The 22,110-nt window shown below is 43.1% G+C and overlaps 1 protein-coding gene across 1 annotated transcript; it reads right to left on the bottom strand.

Moving 5' to 3' along the window:
* Window positions 1-12,099: 12,099 nt before the first annotated feature.
* On the bottom strand, window positions 12,100-21,334 carry LOC101446791 (tripartite motif-containing protein 10-like). Its single transcript, XM_058285412.2, has 8 exons — window positions 21,256-21,334; window positions 20,332-21,104; window positions 19,169-19,264; window positions 18,402-18,632; window positions 17,632-17,654; window positions 17,215-17,330; window positions 16,221-16,253; window positions 12,100-15,423 (listed from the first exon to the last, which is right to left on the bottom strand). Exons 2-8 carry the CDS (start codon window positions 20,755-20,757, stop codon window positions 14,906-14,908), a joined length of 1,443 nt encoding a protein of 480 aa, XP_058141395.1. The 5' UTR covers window positions 20,758-21,104; window positions 21,256-21,334; the 3' UTR covers window positions 12,100-14,905.
* Window positions 21,335-22,110: the final 776 nt, after the last annotated feature.

Genomic DNA, 22,110 nt, shown 5'->3' on the forward strand with positions numbered 1-22,110 from the left:
TGAACACAAGTGAACTGATGTAATATATTCCAGACTACTGGAATAAAACCACCTGAAGCATTTTGTTGAAAGTTTTAGAATCTGAAAAGCAAAAGGAAGGCAAATTGATGGGTAATTAGTTTTAAAAAAGAAGGAAAAAGATAGAAACTTTGTCTTAAAAGTAAAATGTCTGTTTGTGCCAGAAGGTGAAAGAATGTAGTAAAAGCTTAACTTGAGAGTGTATAGTAAGTTGTAGAAGGCTTGAGGAGCAGTGAACTTTTTTGCCTTTGTTTATAATACCTGCAAATAATGAGCTTGAAAATAAATAATGAAATGTCATGAAAATTTCACAATATTATATCATTTTTGGTGGACTTATTGATTACATAGAAAAAAAGTTGGTGAATCATTTATCATGAAATTTTACATGGGGGAGATACAGTGAAATTAGAAATTAATTTCTCTCAGTTAAAAATAACAGTGAGTTCATGGTCTTTAAAAGTTCTGGCCCAAAAGGCCCTAAATCATGTCATGTTTATCATGATGTCAATTCAAGTGAATGCTGACTAATATGTGAAATACATTTACCTAGTAGAAATGAAAATTGGAAAAGACTGTAAATGGATCACTTGAAATGATTTCTCTGTGTAAATGAATTATACAATTTTTAAAAATATATTGAGAGTAAACAGAAATAGAATTCATAACTTCCAAACAAGGAAAAGAGAAACCATGGAACAAAGAAAGCTCAATCAATTAAAAAGATATGAAAAAAAGGGAGAAAGAAAACAGAAAGGTATAATGAAAAGAATTTACAAAATAACATGATAGAAATTGATATATCAATAGCCATAATAAACAAAAAAACAGAATAAATCATTTGTCGAAAGACAAGCTCCTTTGATGCAACAAAAAGAAACACAGATTCCTATGCTGCTGAAAACAACAGAAGTGGACAAAGAAGAACATGCAGCAAGTGGACACAGAGAACAGACAACTAAGGGGGGGAGGGGAGAGAAATAAATAAATAAATAAAAGACAAGCTTCTAGATTAGATTTTAAAAATGCAGTTATGCTATTTATAATAGAACTCATAAATGATGCTACTGAAAGATTTAAAATGAGGGAAGTGGATGTGGCTCAAGTGATTGGGTTCCTGCCTACCATACAGGAAGTCAGGGATTGATTCCTGGAGCCTCCTGGTGAAGGCAAGGTGGACTGTGCAGAAAAAGAACACAGAGAGCAGACAGCAAGCAAAAAAAAAAATTTAAAATGACACTGCATGACAAACAAAGGAAAGTTGAGATCACTGTATCAATATCAGTATTAAAGAAATATCAAAAAGTATTAAAGTATTATAGAGGGGCACTATAAATGAACAATTTATCTGAAAACAATTCTAAGCATTAATGCATCCAGTAATCATTGAAGAATTTCACAGACACTTTGATAAGGCAACATAGAAGCACTTATTAAACATATCTCTCTCATTTGTTGATATTTAAAGACAAGAAATAAGGATGTAGACTATTTGAACCACAAAATAAGATCCTTCTGTGGTAATGTGGAGAAGCATGGGGAAGACACAATTAATATAACCTATGGACTATAGTTAACAGCAATACTATAATATCCTTGCCTCAAAGCCAAGGAAGTGGACTTGGCCCAATGGATAGGGCATCCGCCTACCACATGGGAGGTCCGCCGTTCAAACCCGGGGCCTCCTTGATGTGTGTGGAACTGGCCCATGCACAGTGCTGATGCATGCAAGGAGTGGTGTGCCACACAACATGCAGGGGTGTCCCCACATAGGGGAACCCCATGTGCAAGGAGTGCACCCTGAAAGGAGAGCTGCCCAGCATGAAAGAAAGTGCAGCCACACACACGGAGAGTTGACACACAAAATGATGCAACAAAAAGAAACACAGATTCCCAGTGCTGCTGATAAGAATAGAAGTGGCCACAGAAGGACACATAGCGAATGGGCACAGAGAGCAGACAACTGGGGGGTGAAGGGGAGAGAAATAAACAAAAATAAATCTAAAAAAAAAAGACCAAAGATGTTAATAATAGGAGGGTATGGAAAAATACGTCTGATGGACTCTATGGGCCATAGTTAGTGGATGATACTGTCTCATGATCTCTAACAAATGTTTGACAATGGTGCGTTTTTTTTTGGTGAAGGGTGTTTATGGAAATTCTACACATATGCATGATTGTTTTGCAAGTTCACAACTTCTGTAACAAAAAAATATTTTTAAAATATCAGGATTCTTCTAACAAAGATATAGCATATCTGAATAACAAAATAACATCCTTCTAATGGGCATACATAGAATCCTGAACTTATGAAAATATACAATTTTTAGCACTCTTGAAATGGGAAAAAAATGACCAAGATCTGGGTGCAAGTGAAAAAGATGTCACTATCAAGCAAAATGTTCTATTTGTTTAAAATTCTCTTCTTTTTCTTCTTCTGTGTGTAAGTGTTTGAGCTTTTCAGCCTACTCTTTTCTCCTGCCATGAACCCATAGAATACCTGTGATGTCTTGGGAAGGTTGGCTCTTCTTAGTAACTGTGGAGAAAGGACTCTCAGAAAGAACAGGTGATTGAATTACTGTGACTAGCAATGGAAGAAATTATATCATTGATGTGGAGACAGTGGTCACAGGAATTGCTGAAGGCAGGGAGAGGGAAGAAGATGTGTGATAATGGGGGCATTTAGGGGATGTGGAGTTGTCCTGAATGATGTTGCAGAGACAGATGCAGGACATTATATATCCTGCCATAACCCATTGAATGGAATGGGAAAGAGTGTAAACTATAATCCATGTGGTATACCTGTTCTCCAAAATGTATGCATCAATTGCAATGAATGTACCACTATAATAGAAGAAGTTGTTGATGTGGGAAAAGTGGGGGAGGGGGGATTGGAGCATATGGGAACCTCCTATATTATGTAATGTAACATTTTGTGTGAACTATGTATCTTTTAAAAATAAATTTAAAGTATATTTTAAAAAGAAAGAAAGAAGGAAAGAAGAAGATCAGGCAGTGATGCCCTCTCCTCAGCTTGCCCTGATGAGGAGTCTACCCAAGAGCCAAGACCATCACAGTTCCATGGTCAGAGGTGTGTGATGACTTAAAAGCACACTGTTCTTTCTATTGTCACAAAACTGTTCTTGCAAATATTATTTGTAACAAAAGATTCTTTCAAGACCCTTGAACTCCACGTATTATCACTATGCTCTATAGGATACAGTAAAACTTTTCATTTCTAAAGTGTCTGCTTTGTTAGTGATTTTCTATTTAATAATAATGACTCTGGTAAAATTATTTGAATAGACATCTGTTTCTAAAAGGTGTAGATACTTGTAAGATTTCTTTATTAGTCAGAAGAGCTTTGAAAGCTATCTCCAATCCTCCACCCAGAAGGGCGTAATGAAGAATCCTTTTCTTCAGTGTGTCTGAGTAGATCTAGTAGACACTGGTCTCTGACAATGTACTATTAAAAGTATAATAGACAAAGGCACCTAAAAAACCTGTACATTTACAAAACTTAAAAGCATACTTCTAACTATCCATGATGAAGTAAAATGAAAATTAAAAATCCTGGAACTTAAAGACAATGAAACATCAAGTGTCTGATGCAGTTGAAACAATTGTATCAGTTCTCAAAAGCTGCACAATAACACATCCCCCACCCTAACAGCTGAAGACAATGAGCATCTACTCTTACAGTTTCTGAGTCAGGGGTCCTGCATCTTGACTGGGGGTTCTGGCTCAAGTCTCTCAGGACATCCCCTTCCAAGTGCACTCCCATGGCTAGGGCAGGTTCCAGTTCTCATGGCTGCTGGACTGAAGCATCAGGGCCCCTCCATGCCAACCTCTCCAAAGGTTCTGAGTGTCCTCAGACCTGACAGCTGACCCCAGAGCAAGGGGGGAGAGAGGCAGTGGGAGAAGGAGGAAGAGAGGAGGTCCAGGCCTTCTACAATAGTCACACCCCTCACTTCCACCTCCTTTTCTTAGGTACCAGTGAGTTACTAAGGCCAGTTCATACTCAAGGGGTGGGATTAAACTCCTCTTGACATGAACAGTATCAAATAATTTGTGATATCAAAGTATCAAAGGGACATGGTTTTAAATCCTTACAGATAACCTGAATGGAAATTTATAATCTTAAATGCATATATCAGGGGAAATAGTGAAATGAATTAAGTGTCTAAATTAATAAGTTATTTTTAAAAATTGAGCAAAATAAAGAAAGAAGAAGTGAGATGTGAGCAAAAATAAATGAAATGGAAAGCAAATAAATAGAAATGTTCAGCTGCACTGAAAGCTTTTTCTTTGAAAAGAATACTAAAATGGCAAGCCTGGCAAAGGTGACCACAAAAAAAAAAAAACCACAAAAAAAACAAAAAAAAAAACCCACGAATAAAAAAGTTAGAACAGAAAAACAGCACAAAACTACACTGCAAAGAACTTTATGCCAATATCTTTTATGATGATAATGGACACTTTTCTGTAAGATATAACTTACCAAAACTGGCTCATAATGGCAGAGAAAATCTGGATAGATCTATACCCACTTATTAAATGAAGTTTTCAATTAAAATTCTAATCCCTCCTTCCCACAAAAATAAATACCTGGTCCAGCTGAATTTTACAGGCATATTCTGTCAAACCTGTGGGAAACAAAGGCATGTTGTTTCCATGGAAGCAAGTTACTTTCTGACCACTGGGTCATGCTGTCCCTAGAGATATACATGCAGGTGACTAATCTCTCTAGGAAACATAACATTCCAGCAGAACCCAGACTTGATATCTCAAGTAACCTGGGCAACAAGATTAATGAGTATATTTGTTTCAATAATATAATAGAGTATGATGAGCGTTGGTAACTCTTATCCACTGTGCACTGTGTTATTTAGAATGAGGTAATGGGAATAGTTAGCTAGAATAGTTGCTGGTTCTCACAATTGCTTGGGGTATATAAAGAAGCCTCTGAGATTAATAAACTTGTCTGATGAGCTTGAGGAATCAATGCTCGCAGATCCCCTGAACCCAATCTTTCTTTGTCTTTCATTCCCGATAACTTTGGGTCTGTCAACTCTGACAAGTTGTGCCCAACGTGGGGCCCAAGGTAATAACTTCAGCAGAGATTCTTCCATGACAGTATCAGGAATGCAGAAACAGAAAAGCCTTCTTTAAGGTAAGAGCATCAATCAGCAGTAACCCGGGTTTGGTATTGCTGTGTGTTAATATATTTTAATATTGTTTCTGCTAGCATCAGGGTATGGGTAATCAGCCAGGATTCTTGGAAGAATATTCACAAGTTTTAAAAATGCTTTTACATATGGTTGGCATCACAATAAAAGCAGCAGATTTACTTGAGCTTTCTGCCTTAGTTCAGAAACATTGTTACTGGTTTCAGCCTCAGGGGCATAATGTTTTAAATTTGAAACAGTGGAATGTGTAATGAAAGCTTTATGAAGAGTATATCAAAGAGGGGAATCCATTCCTTTATCTGTGTGGGCTTTGTGCCAGCAAATTGCTGCTGCCTTAGATCCTTTGCAGTCTGAAGAAGGAGAGAAAGATGAGATTACTATATTTTCTAAGCCCATAAGTAAATATGAAATGAAAGAAAGTAAATTGGAACAAAAACAGGAGCTTGAGGCAAATGGGGAACCATCAGGTTTTTCCCCTCATCCTGATATTAACCCTTTCATCAATAAAAGCTCAGTGAAGTGTCCTAATGAAATATCTTTTGTGTATCCAGTACAACCCTCTGCACCTACTGAATTGCCTTCTGTTACTAAGCCTAAATTAGAAATGTCTTCAGATGTTGCTGATGCTTTGCCTTATGTTAAACAATTATTATCTGCTTTCCCCATAACATTACATGCGATACCACCAGATACAAAGAATCTGCAAGGGGGTGTCAAGTTTCATCCTGAGCCAATACCTTTTAAACTATTGAAAGATTTAAAACAGGTAAAAATACTAAATAAAGTCCTTGTTAGTAAAATCAGGCTTGTAAGAAAACTGTTAAAGTGTCAACTAAGATAAACTGTTCTGGCAGCAACTCTGCAAACCCCCTGCTGTCTACATGACAATGTGGCTGTGGGCTAGTGGGGGTTAATAGAGTTAAGCCACTGGGAAAAAAAAAGAGAAAAACATGGCAACATTGGTGTTCTGTTTTATTTCCATGCTAATTCTAATTGGGCTTATTTAACCAAGATAATAAAATTAGCACAAAATTTTTATCAAGGTTTAAAAAGGAATTTTCAGTTTTAAATCAATAGCTTACTCCTGAATTTCAAATCTCAGTATACTCTTACAGAATAATAATCCAAAAATGTGTGTTAACGGTCTGTCTAAACTGCTAAATAAGAGTTTAGCTATATTTCTGTGCTCAAATTATCTTAACTGATTGCTGATAACTAATAAAAATGTTTCCAAGCACAAGCTTACATGTTACAGGCAACATGGATTCCAGAAGAAATCTTAAAAAGTAAAATCTAAGATGTGATGTAATGGAGAACTTAAAAACAGCTATACCAAGAAAATAAGAATTATGGGTTAATTGTAAACTGTATGTTTCTGTTACTGTGTTGTGATTGTTCTGTGTCTGTCTGTTTGTTCGATGTCAGTGTATATTTTGATATCTCCAGATGGTAATATACATTAGTAAAAATTTATAAAAGAGCTCTATTCAAATGGCCAAAAATTAAATAAGCACTTATATTAATACATAAGTTGAAATGTTAATAAGATCGCTACAATGATAAAAATTGTAAGTCTTGGTTAACAAAATTACTATAAGTCCTTTTATAAAAAGTTGTTCTTGCCTATATTAAAATGACTAGTTTATTTTTCTTCACAGGGTAATATGAAGGTTATAAAACTTAAATGAATATTAAAAAGGTTAAAAGTTTGTGAGAATGCTAACTGAAATTTAATAATTTTTTGCAAAAAGGTGTGTTTTGTTCTAAAGTAGGATGGCTAATTTTCATAAACCCTTGGAACTTAAATGCATGTGGCAAGTTATAGAAAGTAATGGTAATTTTAAGTAAGGAAATGTGTTCTGTAAAAGTAAAATTTGTCTTAAAATAATATTATAGTCTATATGGTTATAAATAATTATAAAAAGTCTTATGAAGCATTGTTTAAATAAAAGGGTTTAAATGGCTAATTCCAAAAGGTTATTATTAAACAAACCTAAATTAATAATAATAATAATAATAATAATAAAAGGTAATTTTATAACAGGAAAGCTTGGTGGCAGCCAGCCTCCCCTGCCAACTTGCTTCTAGGAAACTGTTTCTAATATTGCATGCTACTAAGTCTTTAAAGTGAAGAAAAGTTTATTATTTTAACAAGCTTGTTTAGTGTTGACAGTATTAGGTTATAAGAAGTTTGCTTGATAACTTTATATGTGGGCTATATGAAATGTGTTTTTATTATTAAGGAAACAGGAGATGATTTTGTCCTAAGATAAAATGATTGGTTATTAAGAAAGAGTAAAATATGGAACAAAACCTGAGTTAATACTGAAAGTGCAGAAGATTCGTGGAAAAGAAATTCTTATGATTAAAGTTAAGTAAAATTTGATGGGTCTATCTATAAAATTTTAAAAGGTATAGTATTAAGCAGTATACTAATGCAAAGTTAAAATTTTGTTCTTTCTCAAAGCCTCTCAAATCATTAATCTGTTTTGGTAAAAGTTTTTATCCTCAATAATCAGTATACAAAGAAAATCTGTTTTATCAAAATAGCTTCTTATGCTTCAACCTTATCATTTCCTCAGTATTCAAATAAAGAAAAGTCTTATATCTTTTAAAGGAACATAATGTTGAAAACTGCTTTCTCAAAACCAAATCCTGAAAAGTAGCCTTTTATTCCAAACTAATTATAAAAGATTTGTTCTTTTTTGAAAGAAAAATTAAAGTAATAATTAAGTTCATTTAATATGTTATAAGTTGAATAGAAGGTGTTTTAAAGTGTTATAAAATTAACAATTTTTTCTTTCCTTTAACCCTCTGTTAATTAAAGTTGTATGAGTAAAAAATTTCTATAAATGCTTAAAAGTGTATAAAGTTACTGATATTTCAACATAATATTAAAGAAAAGTACAATGTGGTTATTTATGGTTTTAATTATTATAAAAGAGTATGTATCACAGAAACAATCTCTTATCATAGATTAAAATAACAATACTGTAGTATGCAGCAATCCCAAACACTGCTACTTTTTTGCATGAAATTAATGTCCAGCTGTCTTGCTATCACTTTGTTTTAAAACTTGCTAAGACTTTCTTTAGTGTCTTCTTAGACAAATCAAGCCATCTGCATTCCTCTATCTGTAAAAAAAACCAACAATAAACTTTTGCAGTGCTTTTCAGGGCTATGTGCATAGCCCAATCATCTTGTACAGTATTTACTGATAGTAATAGTAATAGAAAAGCAGCATATGTTACATCTCAAGAAGAACAGGTTTGGCAGACTCCATATTCATCTGCTCAATGCACAAAGCTTTCAGCCATCATTAAAGTTTTACAAATGTTTTGAGAGCCCTTGAACATTGTCTCTGACTCTGAATATGTATGTCTTACTGTCAAGCATATTGAAACAGCTCATATCTTTGCTACTGATGAGTTATCTCAACTTTTTGCTGACTTGCAACATCTCATTAGGTTAAGACAGCATCCTATTTACATTACTCATGTACGCTCTCATACCTCTTTGCCTTGTCCTATGACAGCAAATAATGTTTGAGCTGATTTATTAGTGGGGTGTTTACAAAGTGCTCATGATTACCATGCTTTAACTCACATTAAGGCTAAAGGCCTGCAAAATAAATATCAAAAGTTAGCAAGACTACAGGTGCAAAAAATTATTCACACTTGTCCTACTTGTAGACCACTAACAACAGTGCCTTTTCAAGCTAGAACTAATCCCAGAGGCCTGACTCCTAATCAATTATGGCAGATGGATGTTACTCACATACCATCCTTTGATAAACTACAATATGTTCATGTTTGTATTGACACTTATTCTCATTTTATGTGGGCTACTGCTCAAAGTGGGGAATGGTTTCATTGTGTTCGCTCACACCTCTGGTCTACTTTTGCTGTAATGGGATGCCCTCTGAAAATTAAAACTGATAATGGACCTTCTACGTTAGTAAATCCTTTAAATCTTTCTGTTTAAAATATGGTATTGAACATGTTACTGGCATTCCTTATAATCCTACAGGTCAAGCCATAGTTGAATGCAGCCATCATACCCTAAAAACTATGCTTTTAAAACAAAAAGTGGGAGATGATGCTATTATAACACCAAAAAGATCAATTGGCAAAAGCTTTATTTACTTTAAATTTTCTTAATGTTTATAATCCATGGACACCTGCAGAATGTCACTTTGGAAAATGTCAAACATCTACAGTGGATGCAGGAAATGAAGATCAACCAATATTCTGGAAAGATATTTTAAGCAATGAATGGAAAAAAGGCAGGATTAAAGCATGGGGGCAAGGCTATGCTCTTATCGTTTCAGAAAATGGAGAACAAATTTAGTTACCTGCAAAGAGGATTAAACCCCAGAATGAAGAGATGGAGTCTTCTGCAACTTCTGATGATGATGATTGTAAGTAATGAGGAAGCTGCCAGTAATTACACTTAATGGGCCTTTTTTCCTAACCCCCCATTACTTAGAGTGTTAACCTGGAAAGATCCACTCTTTCATATATATCTGAATAAGACCCATATATTCCATGGACCAACTAATGATCGATTGCCATTTAAACCCTATGAAGAAGGACAAAGAATCTATAATCTTGTATTACCATTTGATTATCGACCTTTATCCATTGGTAACCATCCTTCCTGTATGTATGTTAAAAATCAGGCAATAATTATCTTCAAAAATAATAATACTCAGTTTATTGTGACTTTATTTCCCTCTTCCAATTTATTCATGACCAAAAATCCTACTTATCATTGTCCACAAAAAAACAGTAGGGATAAAAAGAAGGAAGGCAAGAGTGCCATATAGGAAGAGGATCTGTCATTTTTAATGATTCCTATGGAATAGTGTGAGAAAGTGCCCCTATGGGGAGTCTCATTGAATATAAAGACAGATTTATTTGGCATGGTCTAAATAGTAAAGGACAACAAAAAATAATTCTTACTAAAAACAATGGTGTTTGGAAATATAAAAGGAAATGGATCCCTTCTCCATGATGTAACATTACATCTATACATAAAAGAATTTGGGGAAAGTTTTTCTAAGAATAGCTCCTACTATAGAATAGATTGAGAATAATAGTAAGAATGGTCAATATCTGCATTTAGATCAAATTCATCATCTTCAGGTGTGGATAAGAGATTCGTATGTGTTTGTGGTTGGAAAATTAACTATAACCAAGAATGCTCTATTTTATAAAAGTGGGGCCTTGCATACTTGTTTGTCTGAGAGTATTTTACAGAATGGAGATTTCATTACAATGGCTTGAAGGCGGTGGGGAGTGTGGATCCCAGTGCGACTGAACCAAATTTGGCAATTGTCACCTGAGAGTCAATTGCTGTTCCATATGGCTCAAGAAATCCTGAAGCACTTGAAGCGATTTGTGGGACTGATAATAGCTGGCATATTAGGACTGATTGGTGTCATTGCAGCTGCTGCTACAGCTACCTTGGCCTTGCAAGAGATGGTGCAGACTCAACAATACATGCATGAATGGCATAAGAATGTTAGTGACTTATGGCATAGTCAAGAATATACTGATGGAGAATTAAACAGTAGAGTTAATGATTTAGAATCAGCGGTTTTACATCTTGGAGATCAAGTATATAACTTAAATTTACTTAGAGGATTAAAATGTGATTGGAATGAAAGTAACTTTTACATTACTCCACTTGCTTATAATAATTCTATGTTTAATTGGGAAAAGATTAAAAATCATTTGATAGGTCATAAAGGTAATATGTCATTAGAAATAGAAGAATTACAAAAAAGATATTAGAAATGTCTCATAATCAAATTTATGTAGCTGAAGATAAGGGTATCTTTAATGATTTAATTTCTCATTTTAATAAGTTTAATCCAGTAGATCAGTGGAAGTCTCAACATTTTTTATCGGCATTAGGAATAGGATTTTGTGTATTAATCTTGTTGCTCATTGTTGTTGCTTGCCTGGGATGAGAAGTCTATTGAAGACTGCACCATTGATGTGGTTGATGTGATGGGACAAGCTAATAATTTGGTACTTGCAAAAAATCTAATATAGTTCCCCATGGTCAGAGCACTTGGCTGGTAGTCAATGACGGGTAAGACTCTCAGAGGAGGGCAACCTAAGACAGGCACAACCACCCTGACTAAAACAAAAAGGGGGAAATGTGGGAAAAAAAGGCATGTCGTTTCCATGGAAGCAAGTTACTTTCTGACCACTGGGTCATGCTGTCCCTAGAGCTATATGTGCAGGTGGCTAATCTCTCTAGGAAATGTAACATTCCAGCAGAACCCAGACTTGATATCTCAAGTAACCTGGGCAACAAGATTAATGAGTATATTTGTTTCAATAATATAATAGAACATTATGAGCTTTGGTAACTATCTTATCCACTGTGCACTGTGTTATTTAGAATGAGGTAATGGGAATAGTTAGCTAGAATAGTTGCTAGTTCTCACAATTGCTTGGGGTATATAAAGAAGCCCCTGAGATTAATAAACTTGTCTGATGAGCTTGAGGAATCAATGCTCACAGATCCCCTGAACCCAATCTTTCTTTGTCTTTCATTCCCGATACCCTCGTGTCTGTCGACTCTGACAAAACCTTCAAAAAAACTCATATAACCCTCACCACAAAGTATTACAGAAAATAGAGAGAATGCTTCTCAAGCCATTTTAGGGGTCCAGCATAAAGTTGATACTAAAATTGGATGTAGAGAAGGGAAATCCCTCAGCCAATTTTACCTGTGAACATAGATACAAAAATCCAAAATAAAATAATACACAGAATCCAGCAAAAGTATTTTTAAATAACAGAGTTTATCCAAGGAACCCAAAAATTTAAAAAAATTCATGAATGTAATTCCCAGATTAACAGATTAAAGGATAAAAACATGATCATTTCAATTACTGTAGAAAAATCACTTGCTATCATTTAATATCCATTTTAAACTAGGAATTGGATTTTCCTGCCCTCTAAAAAACATGCTACAATCATACATCAAACATCAAATTTAACATATTTAATTCTAAATGACAAAATAGAAGCATCCCTTTAAAATCAGAAATAAGATAAATATGCTATCTTCATTTCTAACAAGCTCACACTAGAAGTCCAAGGCAATTAAATAAAAGAAAAAGAAATAATAAGTATAAATACTGAGATGAAAGAAAAAGAATTATTGTATTTTTTGTCAGGGTGATGGTTTGATGCTGGATGGACCCCAGAAAATCACTTCCTTAAAGCTAATCCATCCCTGGGGGTTGAACCTATTGCAGGTGGGACCTTTTGATTTGGTCACTTCAGTTAAGGGACTTTTGATTAGGTTACTTCAGTAAGGCGTGGGCCAGGGTGGATCTTAATCTTCTTACTGGAGTCCTTTATAAATGAATATGGATGAAAACAGAGAGAGACACAGAGAAAGCCCCAGAGGTGAGAGAAAACCCTGGAAGCCAGAAGCTGAAATCTGTGTGCACAGAAGCAGAAAGAAAACCACATACCAGGAAGATGTGGGCAAGGAAGCCTGGAGGAGGCAGAGCCCAGGAGCCACAGTGCCTTGATCACTGGTAGCTGGTCTTCAGGAAGAAAAGACTCACCTGCTGAAGCCTCAATTTTCATGACCTTGAACTGAAAGCTCTAAATTAATAGGTCCTCCTTCTAAAAGTCAACCCATTTCTGGCCTATTGCTTTCGGCACCTTGTAGCAGACTAAGATAGAGATCATTTCATCACTCAGTATTCTTCCTCAAGCACTCCTGGGCCCTCTAAGAAGATTCTTCAGGACCCTCCAGTCTCTCCTCTGACTACATCCCTGAGTTGGGCTGAGCACCTCCCATCACTTCCACACCATGCCCTCAGCAACTCTCCACTTCATTTTCTCTTCTCTTCATCCTTCCCCCAAGACTCCCTGAACTATCACTTTGTTATTCATTGTAGTTAGTGCTGAGGGCCTTAAATTTAATACAAGCCAGGCTTGAAAGACCATCCTTCCTCCTCCCAAAAATATGTGTGTTATGGTCATGGTGATACATGGGAAAATTACAACTAATGTAATTTATAAATAATAGTTAACAGTACTATTGAAATAATTTGCAGCATTGGCAATAAGATAATTTTACAATGCTAAGCGACAACAATAGTGAGTATAACAGGATATGAGATTTTTCTTTTTGGAGTAAGGAAAACATACTAAAATTGACTGTGGTGATGAATGCACAACTCTGTGATGAAAATAAGAGCCACTGAGTATACACTTTGAATGGATTGTACAAAGCATGGGGCTGTATAACACAGGGGATCCAGTGGTGGATGATGGACTGTTGTCGACAGGACAAATATGAGAATGTTTTCTCCTATATGATAATAAATACATAATACTAATTAAATTGTTAATAATTGGGTGGGATAGGGGAATACTATACTGAATGTAAGTTATGCACTATAGTTAGTAGCAATATTTGATGATGCTCTTTCATAGTTCATAAAACAATTTTTTAACATAATGCCAAGTATTGGTGGTGGGAAGATATATGGGAATCTCGTATGATGATTTCCAAGTTTGTTTTGTAAATTCATAAATTTTACTATGCATTTATTGTGTATATATGAATGATGTATTTCAATAAAATTTTATTTTAAAAAAAGCAATATCAAGGATCGGCCAAACAAAAATAGAAAAAGAAAGCATATTTACAATTACCATCAGAATCAAAGGACTAATTTCCCTAAGGTATAAAGAGCTCTTGCAAATGAAAACAGGAAATTAACTATCCACTAGAAAATGGGGCAAAGAAAATGAATAGACACTCCACGGAGAAAGAAATACAACATGGCTCTAAAACATAAAAAGAAGTTCAATGTTACATAAAGAAAAGGCAAATTAAAATGACATGAAATAGTATTTTTCCCTAACATACTATCAGAAATCCACAACGTTGTTCCCAGTGTTGGGAGCACTGGGCACACACAGTCCCTCACTGCCCTGGGCTGGCAGCTAGCTGGTGCTCTGCAGAGCACTTCCCATGCGCCCCACGAGGGGCCTGCGGGGTGGAGGCACCTCTGCTTTCCCGGATCCACCTCCTTATTTCCATTTAATTCGGGCCAGCTCTCCTGCTTGTGCTCATACTTCGCCAACAGCCCCAGAGCTGTCCTCTCGCCTTCGCGCCCTTGGCCCAGCCTTGGGCATCTCAAGCCCCTCCTCCAGAGCCCTCCAGCTAAATCCACCCCGCGTCCTTGCCCCTCTTCCTCTCCAGGTCCCAGCACGACTTTGCACTGTGAGGTCGCAGCAGACCCCTCCCCAGACTCCCTCCCCAGGTCCCCCCGGGCGGCGGGCCAGTGCGGACCCAAGCCCTGACCCGGCAGGGCCTGGAGCGCCGCCCCCCCCCCCCCCCCCCCCGCCCGCCGGGCTTGCATTCCTGCGCTTTCCTGGGCGCCCTGCAGCCCTTCACGTTCAGTCTCCTCGACCCCTTTCCCGGGACGCTCTGCCCTGCCGTCCCGTCCCCGGGTGGAGGGTCCTCGGCTCAGCCCCCAACTCTCTCGACCGGCAGCAGGGGGCGCCGTCTGCGGGGAGGACGCGGCTCTCACCTGGGTCCTCTAGAGCAGTGATTTCGCCTCCAAGTCTCCAGGGGATGCAGCCAGAAATTCCGTGCCCTGGGGTTGGGTTGACCCCTTAGCGAGCGGGGCTAACTCCAGCCCCTCAGGAGCTCAGCGAGAACTTGGACCCTCGGCCCCAGAGCCCAAACAGGGGGAAGACCTCCTGCGTGAAGGAGGCCGTGAAGGTGTAGATGGGCTCGTGGGTGGCTGCGTTGGCAAAGGAGACCCAGCCCACCTCGTAGTCCAGGGACACCCGCACCTGCCGGGGCTGCTCCGTCAGCACCAGCCGAGTGGGGAAGGAGCCCAGGGCCGAGACGAAGCCCCACGCCAGCCTCACCGCCCACACGCCCTCCTCCGGCCGCAGCCGCAGCTCCCCCTTGCGCCGCGCGGCTCCACTCGCCACACCCACGGTGCAGCTGCCCCCGTGGGCCAAGTCTACGCTGACCACCCACGTGTGCCGCCCCCCTGAGAAGCCGCCTTGGGCCAGGACACAGGTGGCCTTGTCGAAACGCTGGGGGCTGTCCGGTGAGTTCTGCCACTTGTAGGAGAACCATGCCCGCTGGTGGTCCTCAGACAAGAGGAGCTTGGGGTGGGACGTCTCAGGGTCCAGAGTGAGGTGAGCTGTGGGGGAAGACAAAAGGGATAGGGATATCAGCAGACATGCCATGAGGAAGACAAACAGACAAGAATGTCAGCAGACATGCCATGGGGAAGCCAATGGGACATGGATATCAACAGACATGCCATGGGGGTAGCCAAAAGAGACATGGATGTCAGTAGACATGTGTTCACATGTCAGGAGAAACCCCAAATTCAGACATGTGCATGGGTCAGAGGGCCCTTCTGGGGTGTGTGGCTCCCAGGGCCTCTGGCTAAGAAGGGGCATGGCCTGTGTGGTTATGCTGGTTCCCTCCATCCCCTCCCCAGGCCACCCCCAACCACGAGCTGTATCTAAGAGGGGGTCTGGGTTCCTGGAACCCAAAAATTGATCCTAAACCCAGAGCGAGGGGCTCCTCAGCTGGGGTTGTCCTGACGGACCTCGCTCCACTCTGATCTAGTCCCTGTGTCCTCAGCAGGAGCAGATCCAGAGGAGCAGATCCTCAGAGGAGCAGGTCACGGGCCAGGCGTGTGGGACAGGCAGCCCCACTCCATGCGTGTGTGTGCATGTGCGTGTGCTTACAGAGGAGTGATTGCAGTGTCTGTGCAGCCCCACATGTGTGTGCACGTGCATGTTCTACTGCGTGTGCTCATAGAAGTGGCATTTCGATGCCCATGCAGCCCCATGTGTGTGTTTGCATGTGCATGTGCGTGTTCAAGTGCGTGTGCTCATAGAAGTGGCATCCCGGTGCCCGTGCAGCCCTCGAGGTCATCTCTCCTTCCCCATTTTGGGCCCCGCGGCCTCCCAGGTGGCTGCTGACCTGGCTCGTGGTCCAGCTCGACGCTGAGCTTTTCTGTGGAGAGGAAATGGCACAGGGTGAGGCTCCATTGGTCTCACGGATCCACAGAACATTTTAGCGAGGAGGCACCGTGGCCCAGGAGGGGCGGGCACAGGGCAACAGGAGGCTGAGCTCGGGGCAGGGGCTCTAAGCTCAGCACAGCAGGAGCCCCTGGAGCCCTGGGGAAAGCACACGGTTCTGGTCCAGCAGGTGGGGTGGGCGAGGGCCAGACCCTGTCTGTTTGCTCCCTGGGTCCCCAGTGCTGTGCCTGGAGCCCAGGACGTGGTATGTGTGACAGAGACGTCCACCTAATGAGGGGACGGGGCTCTGACTCCTCATTCTTCTCACCAATACCTTGGGTGCTCACAGTCGGCCTTTGATTGGCATGAAAGTCCCTTCACTACAGGCCGCTGGGAGCAATTCCAGGAGCTGGACCTGGGGCGGGTCGTTGAGATCAGCACAGGACTCAGGAGCTCACAGTGTGGGCAGCAGGCGAGAGCCAGACTCCTGGCTCTTCCATCCTAAACCGCCCCGCCCTGCCCTACCCACTTCTCGTTTTGGAAAAGAGCATCCAGCCCAGAAGCAGAGTGAAGGCAAGGGGAGAGGGGAGAGGCAGCTTCCAGAGGACGAAGATAACACCGTGCTGGAGAATAACCAACAGAGTTCACCATCAAAAATTACCATGGATTACCATGGATTAAATGGCTGAGAATGGCCGATTTGTCACCACTGTCCTTTATATTGCTCAATGCCTATTGATCAGATTTATTTAATTATTCTTCAAAACTATTTTTTTTCTGGAAATACTCTTTCTCTTTACTGTTATCTCATGCTGAGAGGCAGATTTTATTTAAAACCTGCAGATAAGGAAACCAGGGGCAGAGAGGGCTGCAGCCCTGCCATGCACAGAGGCATAGAGGCTGCTCCTGAAAGCAGGCTCCACCTGCTGTGCCCGGGGGGAGACCCTGCCCCTTACCCAGAAACCTCTTCACCTCCCTCTGCAGCGGGAGGGCCTGCTGCGCGAAGTCCCGAATGCTCTGGGCCAGCTCAGGGGACAGGGCCGCTGGTTTCCGGCACTTTCTGTTTTCACATCTAAGGACACAGAAATGACAGATCTGGGAGTTCTTCGAGATGCCCCAGCCTCAGCTGGCCGCCACCTTCTAACTGGAAGTGCCATTCCCACAGGAACTGCTTCCTCCAGGACGGGCCCACTGTCCACTGCTGGGCCCTGCTGGGGGCATCTGTGGCTGCACTGAGGATGGGATAGGGTGTGTGAAGGGTCACAGGTGGCTCTATGTCCTTGATGTGACAATGCTGTGTATATGTGTGGCAATTGCTAGGTGCGTGTGGTGCATCTTTGTGGGAAAAGAAAAGAGAGATACTCACTGCTTACCTTATCAGAGTGCTTCTGATATCCTAGGAGAGAGAGAGCAGAGATGCAGGTGTCACCACTCCCACTTGCGTTATAATTTGAAAAGACAAAAACCACACTGCTAGACCAGTGTCCTGGCCCTGGGTGAGGGGAGGTCACCCATTCCCTGGAGTCACCAGGTGTCAGGGGTTACTGCACTTCAGGGACACGCAGTCCACCCCCTTCTTTTAAAGACCCAGGGGGCCTGACCTGCACATGCTGGTGAGATGTACAGGCTCACCCCCAGGTCTTGTTTCCCCAGTGCAGAGTGCTGCCCTAAACCACAGTGCCCTCCTGGTGCCTTATTGGATCCCAAAATCCCTCCCACAGTGCCAGGAAGAAAAATACACCAGGATGAACTTCCCAGGGGGTGGAAGGGAAACTGAGGTTATGGAAAATAGTTTGTACTGTAAATACCACTTGCCCCTTGTTTGCACAGCACTTGATACTTTCCAAAGTGCTACTTTTACTTCCATTGTATCGCTGGAGCCTCAAGACATCTCTGCGAGGTCATTAAGTAAATTACCTTCCCTATTTTAGGGATGGTGAGAAGGAAAGATTGAGGCCAGAGAGGAAAACAGCAGAGGGCTCTTGGGGAAGCATGGACTGGAATTCAATCCTGCTGGCCCTATGGTCCCTCTTCCCCTCAGGTGCAGAGGTGTTTGAGTAAAGCAGAGATGGCTTAGGAAAGGAAAAAGTGCAGGAGCTCCTAGAGCAAGAGGGCACAGGGAGGGGCAGGCTTCCAGGCTGACCGTCAGGAGCTCTGCTGCTGGTCTCTCCTTCTTCTCCTCCAGCTCCGCAATCAGGGTGCTGAACCGGCAGATCTCCCCAGTGGCCAGGAGGTCGACCTCTTCCCGGTGCTGCAGGATGCCCTGGTCCAGCCCCTCCAGCTGGGCTAGGAGCACGCTCTGCTGCTCCTCCAGGAACCGGCTCAAATGAGCAAACTCGGAAACCACCTTCTGTCTCTTGACAGCCACCTGAGTCTGAGGGCAGGGGTGGAGCCAAAAGTCATCCCTCCTCTCCTCCTCTCTTTCCCTTCTTCCTTCCTTCACCCCATCTCCCTCCTGCTCAGACCCACATCCCGAGGTTCAGTGTTAAACCAGACTTGTCACTGTAGTATGCTTCCCTTCCTACCGACCCCTGTTCCTGGGGCACACTTCCAGGTGCTGCCTCAGGTGCATCTGCTGGAAGTTCCCAAAGGGATGGGGCTTGAGGAGGGCAGGGGAAGTGGCAGGGACAGGCTACCCTTTTATAAGTGCTTGCCAGGGGCACAGCACTCAACTCCTCCAAGGCACAGCCTTACCCAATTTCTACAGCAACTTAAGGGCTGTGACTATTTTCAATCTCTATTTCACAGATAGGTAAACTGAGTTCAGCAAGTTACTTGAGGTCATTTGGCTCATTACAGCTGGAGTCAGGACTCAAGCCCAGAATGGCCTCAAGGCCCAGTGAGCTCTCGCCCCTGTTTCAGGGATGCCATGGGCCATGATGGAGGGGAGGGGCAGGGAAGCTGACCCACCAGGAGGACGTGGAGTCTCTGACTCTCTCTTGCCCAGATTGCTTGAATCTCCTCTTTCTCCTTCCTCAGACTGTCAAGACACTTCTGAATTTGTTCCTGGGGAGAAAGAACATGAAATATTTAAGATATTATTTGTTGGAGGTGTCATCTCACCCCACCCTCTGTGTAACCAGGAAGGAACCATGGCCGTAGCTGACCCTGCCTGGACCTCACTCCTCCTGGATGGCGTGTGCTCTTTGGTCCTGTTCTTCCTGATCTGTGCCCCAAGAATGTCTATCAAGCCTGCCCTGATGCGGAGCCATCAGAGGCCAGGACTCAGGTTCCACTCAAGCTTTCCTTTCTCCAGGGGAGGATCCTAATATTTGTCTTTGGTAAGTGACACCGGGGATCTGTCCTGAGCTTCTGAACCTATGATCTTCCTTTCTTTGAAATTATTCCAAGTTTATGCTCATGTCCCAAAGGGAGTGAGTCCAAGTAACAGCCCTCCCTTATGAACAAATCAATCATCTGCATGTGATTCTGGAGTGAGAAGAACTCGGGTAATGCCAAAGCCATCAATAAAATGCTTTATCAACTATTAGCTCTAGAAATAGAGTTAGGGACATAAACAGGTCCATACCCATTAACGCCCATATATGTGTAATTTCAAAAATACATGTAGAACTCACAAAGTGCTAGTTAACTATTAACACATCCGCACACTCCTAGACAACTGTCTGTCCTAAAGAACAACAGAGTAGGGGTGGGGGTTTAGATGGGAATACCCTTTGCTTTCCATGTAACATTTATGTGATCTAAAGTTTCTTTAAAAATAAAGAAAAAAAGGAAAAACAAGAGTATAAAGCACACAGCACAGCTACACGCAGCACACACCACTGGATGTGAACCCACAGCACTTCGTAGCTGTCAGCGCTCTTCTCTCCCAAGCACTAGCACTCACACAGCTGCCCTTGCCCTCCGCAGACACGCAAAACCCAACCCGGACCGCCGCAATCCACCCCTGATACATGCCCAGACCCCACACTCACGTTTCCTTCATCCGCTCATTCAAGAGGCGCGTATTGAGGGCCTACTGTGTGTCGCGCAAGGATGCAACACAGAACACCCAGGAAAACCGTAAGGAGACACCCAGCCCCACCCCGGGAAGCGGCTCCCGGTCCTACCCGGTAGGGCCCCGCCGCGGCCTCCAGGTGGCGCACCCGGTGCGCACGGTGCTCCGGCGCCTCCCGGCACAGCGCGCACAGCTGCGCCGCGTCGTCCTCGCAGAAGAAGTGGAGCTTCTCGCCGTGCTCCGGGCACACGGCCTGCTCCTCGGGGCCCGGCGCGGGCAGCAGCTGCAGGCGCTCGAGGCTCGCCACCACGCCGGCCAGTTGCCAGTTGGGCCGGAGGCGCCCGGGGCCGAGGGGCTCCCTGCAGAGCGGGCAGCTGCGGGGCGCGTCGGGGCCGCCCGCGGGCTCGCAGTAGCGGGTGAGGCAGCCGCGGCAGAAGTTGTGGCCGCAGGCGATGGTGACCGGCTCCCTGAGCGCGCCCTGGCAGATGGGGCAGGTGACCTCCTCGGCCAGGCTGCTCACGGAGGACGCCGTGGCCATGCGGGCGCGCCGGGAGGGGCCCGATTCCGGCCGGGTCCTCGGGCTGGTCCTGCACGCTCGGCTGCGGGGCGAGGGCCGGGCAGGCTAAGGAGCGGGCCACGCGCTCACACGCTGCGCCCGCGCAGGCACAGGCACACCGCACACAGGATGACCTCGCGCACTCACGCACACTCTCATGCGCTCACACCTGCACACTCGCGCACGCACTCGCACGCACATACACACTTGCACACTCGCGCACTCACACAGATGCACTCACGCATTCACACGTGCGCACAGGGAAGGCCTCCACGTGCATCTCTGGTGGCCGCCGTCACCTCGCCCGCGTTCTGAAAGGAGTCACACACCTGCCAACAGTGGAGATGAGAAAGAGCAGAGGAGGGTGAGGACGGGGGACCCGCATCCCAGGGCAGCGTCAGTCCCTCTGCGCCCCCATCCCTGACGGGTCACCGTTCCTTCCCATCCCCCCCCCCCCCCCCCCCCCCCCCAGAAACTCACAGAGAAGGAAGTGCTGGGCTCTCTGCCGCCCACGGTGGAGGGAAATCGCTCTTCTCTGGGGTGTCGAGGGGACGAGGGCCACCCCAGGCTCCTGGCAATGCCACCGGCTGTCGCCAGGGAGATTGGCGTATCAGCCAGCCCAGGGCCACCGGCCAATGGGCAGGGAGCCTGGGGGGCCAGATAAGACGCTATGCCCGGCTGTGCAGGCTCAGATGCCCCCGCGGAGGGCCCCATCGGCCCCTTCAGGCTCCACATTTTGCCCTGCTTGGGGAGGAGGGAGAAGAGCAAAAACGGCCAGCATTTGTCTACGCCGATTCTGTACCTCACTATAGAAGCACTGCCCGCATTTGCACTTAGTTATCCCCCCCTGCTACTCTGGAATGTCGGTGTACATAGGCTCTCCATTTTATAATTGAGGTTTCTTAGCTTGCCCAAGTTGACACAAGTGGGAAGATGGAGGGACCGTAATTGACAGGGAGGTCTGTGGGTCTCCAGAGCAGGGCCGTGGATAGAAATAAGATGCCAGCGATGTGTGAGATTTAAACTTCTAGTAGCCAAGTGTAAAATTAAAAAGAAATGGGTTGATTTAATTTTAATGATTCATTTTATTTAACTCAAAGTATCCATAATGCTATTTCAACATGTGATCAGTATAAAATTTACATTCTTTTTTGTTTGTGCTAAGTCTTTGAATCCAGGACACATCTCAACTCAGACCTGCCACATTCCCATGCTTAAGTATGGTACATCCAAGCTCCAGAGCCTGCATTCCTGGGGGGTGGGGGTGGGGGGGCGGTTGGCAGGCAGGGTGGGAGGGGGAGCTTATGTTCTCAGCACTTTGTGTGAAAAGGGGAA

Source organism: Dasypus novemcinctus, chromosome 22 (genome assembly GCF_030445035.2).
Source record: "Dasypus novemcinctus isolate mDasNov1 chromosome 22, mDasNov1.1.hap2, whole genome shotgun sequence".
Taxonomy (NCBI): Eukaryota; Metazoa; Chordata; class Mammalia; order Cingulata; family Dasypodidae; genus Dasypus; species Dasypus novemcinctus.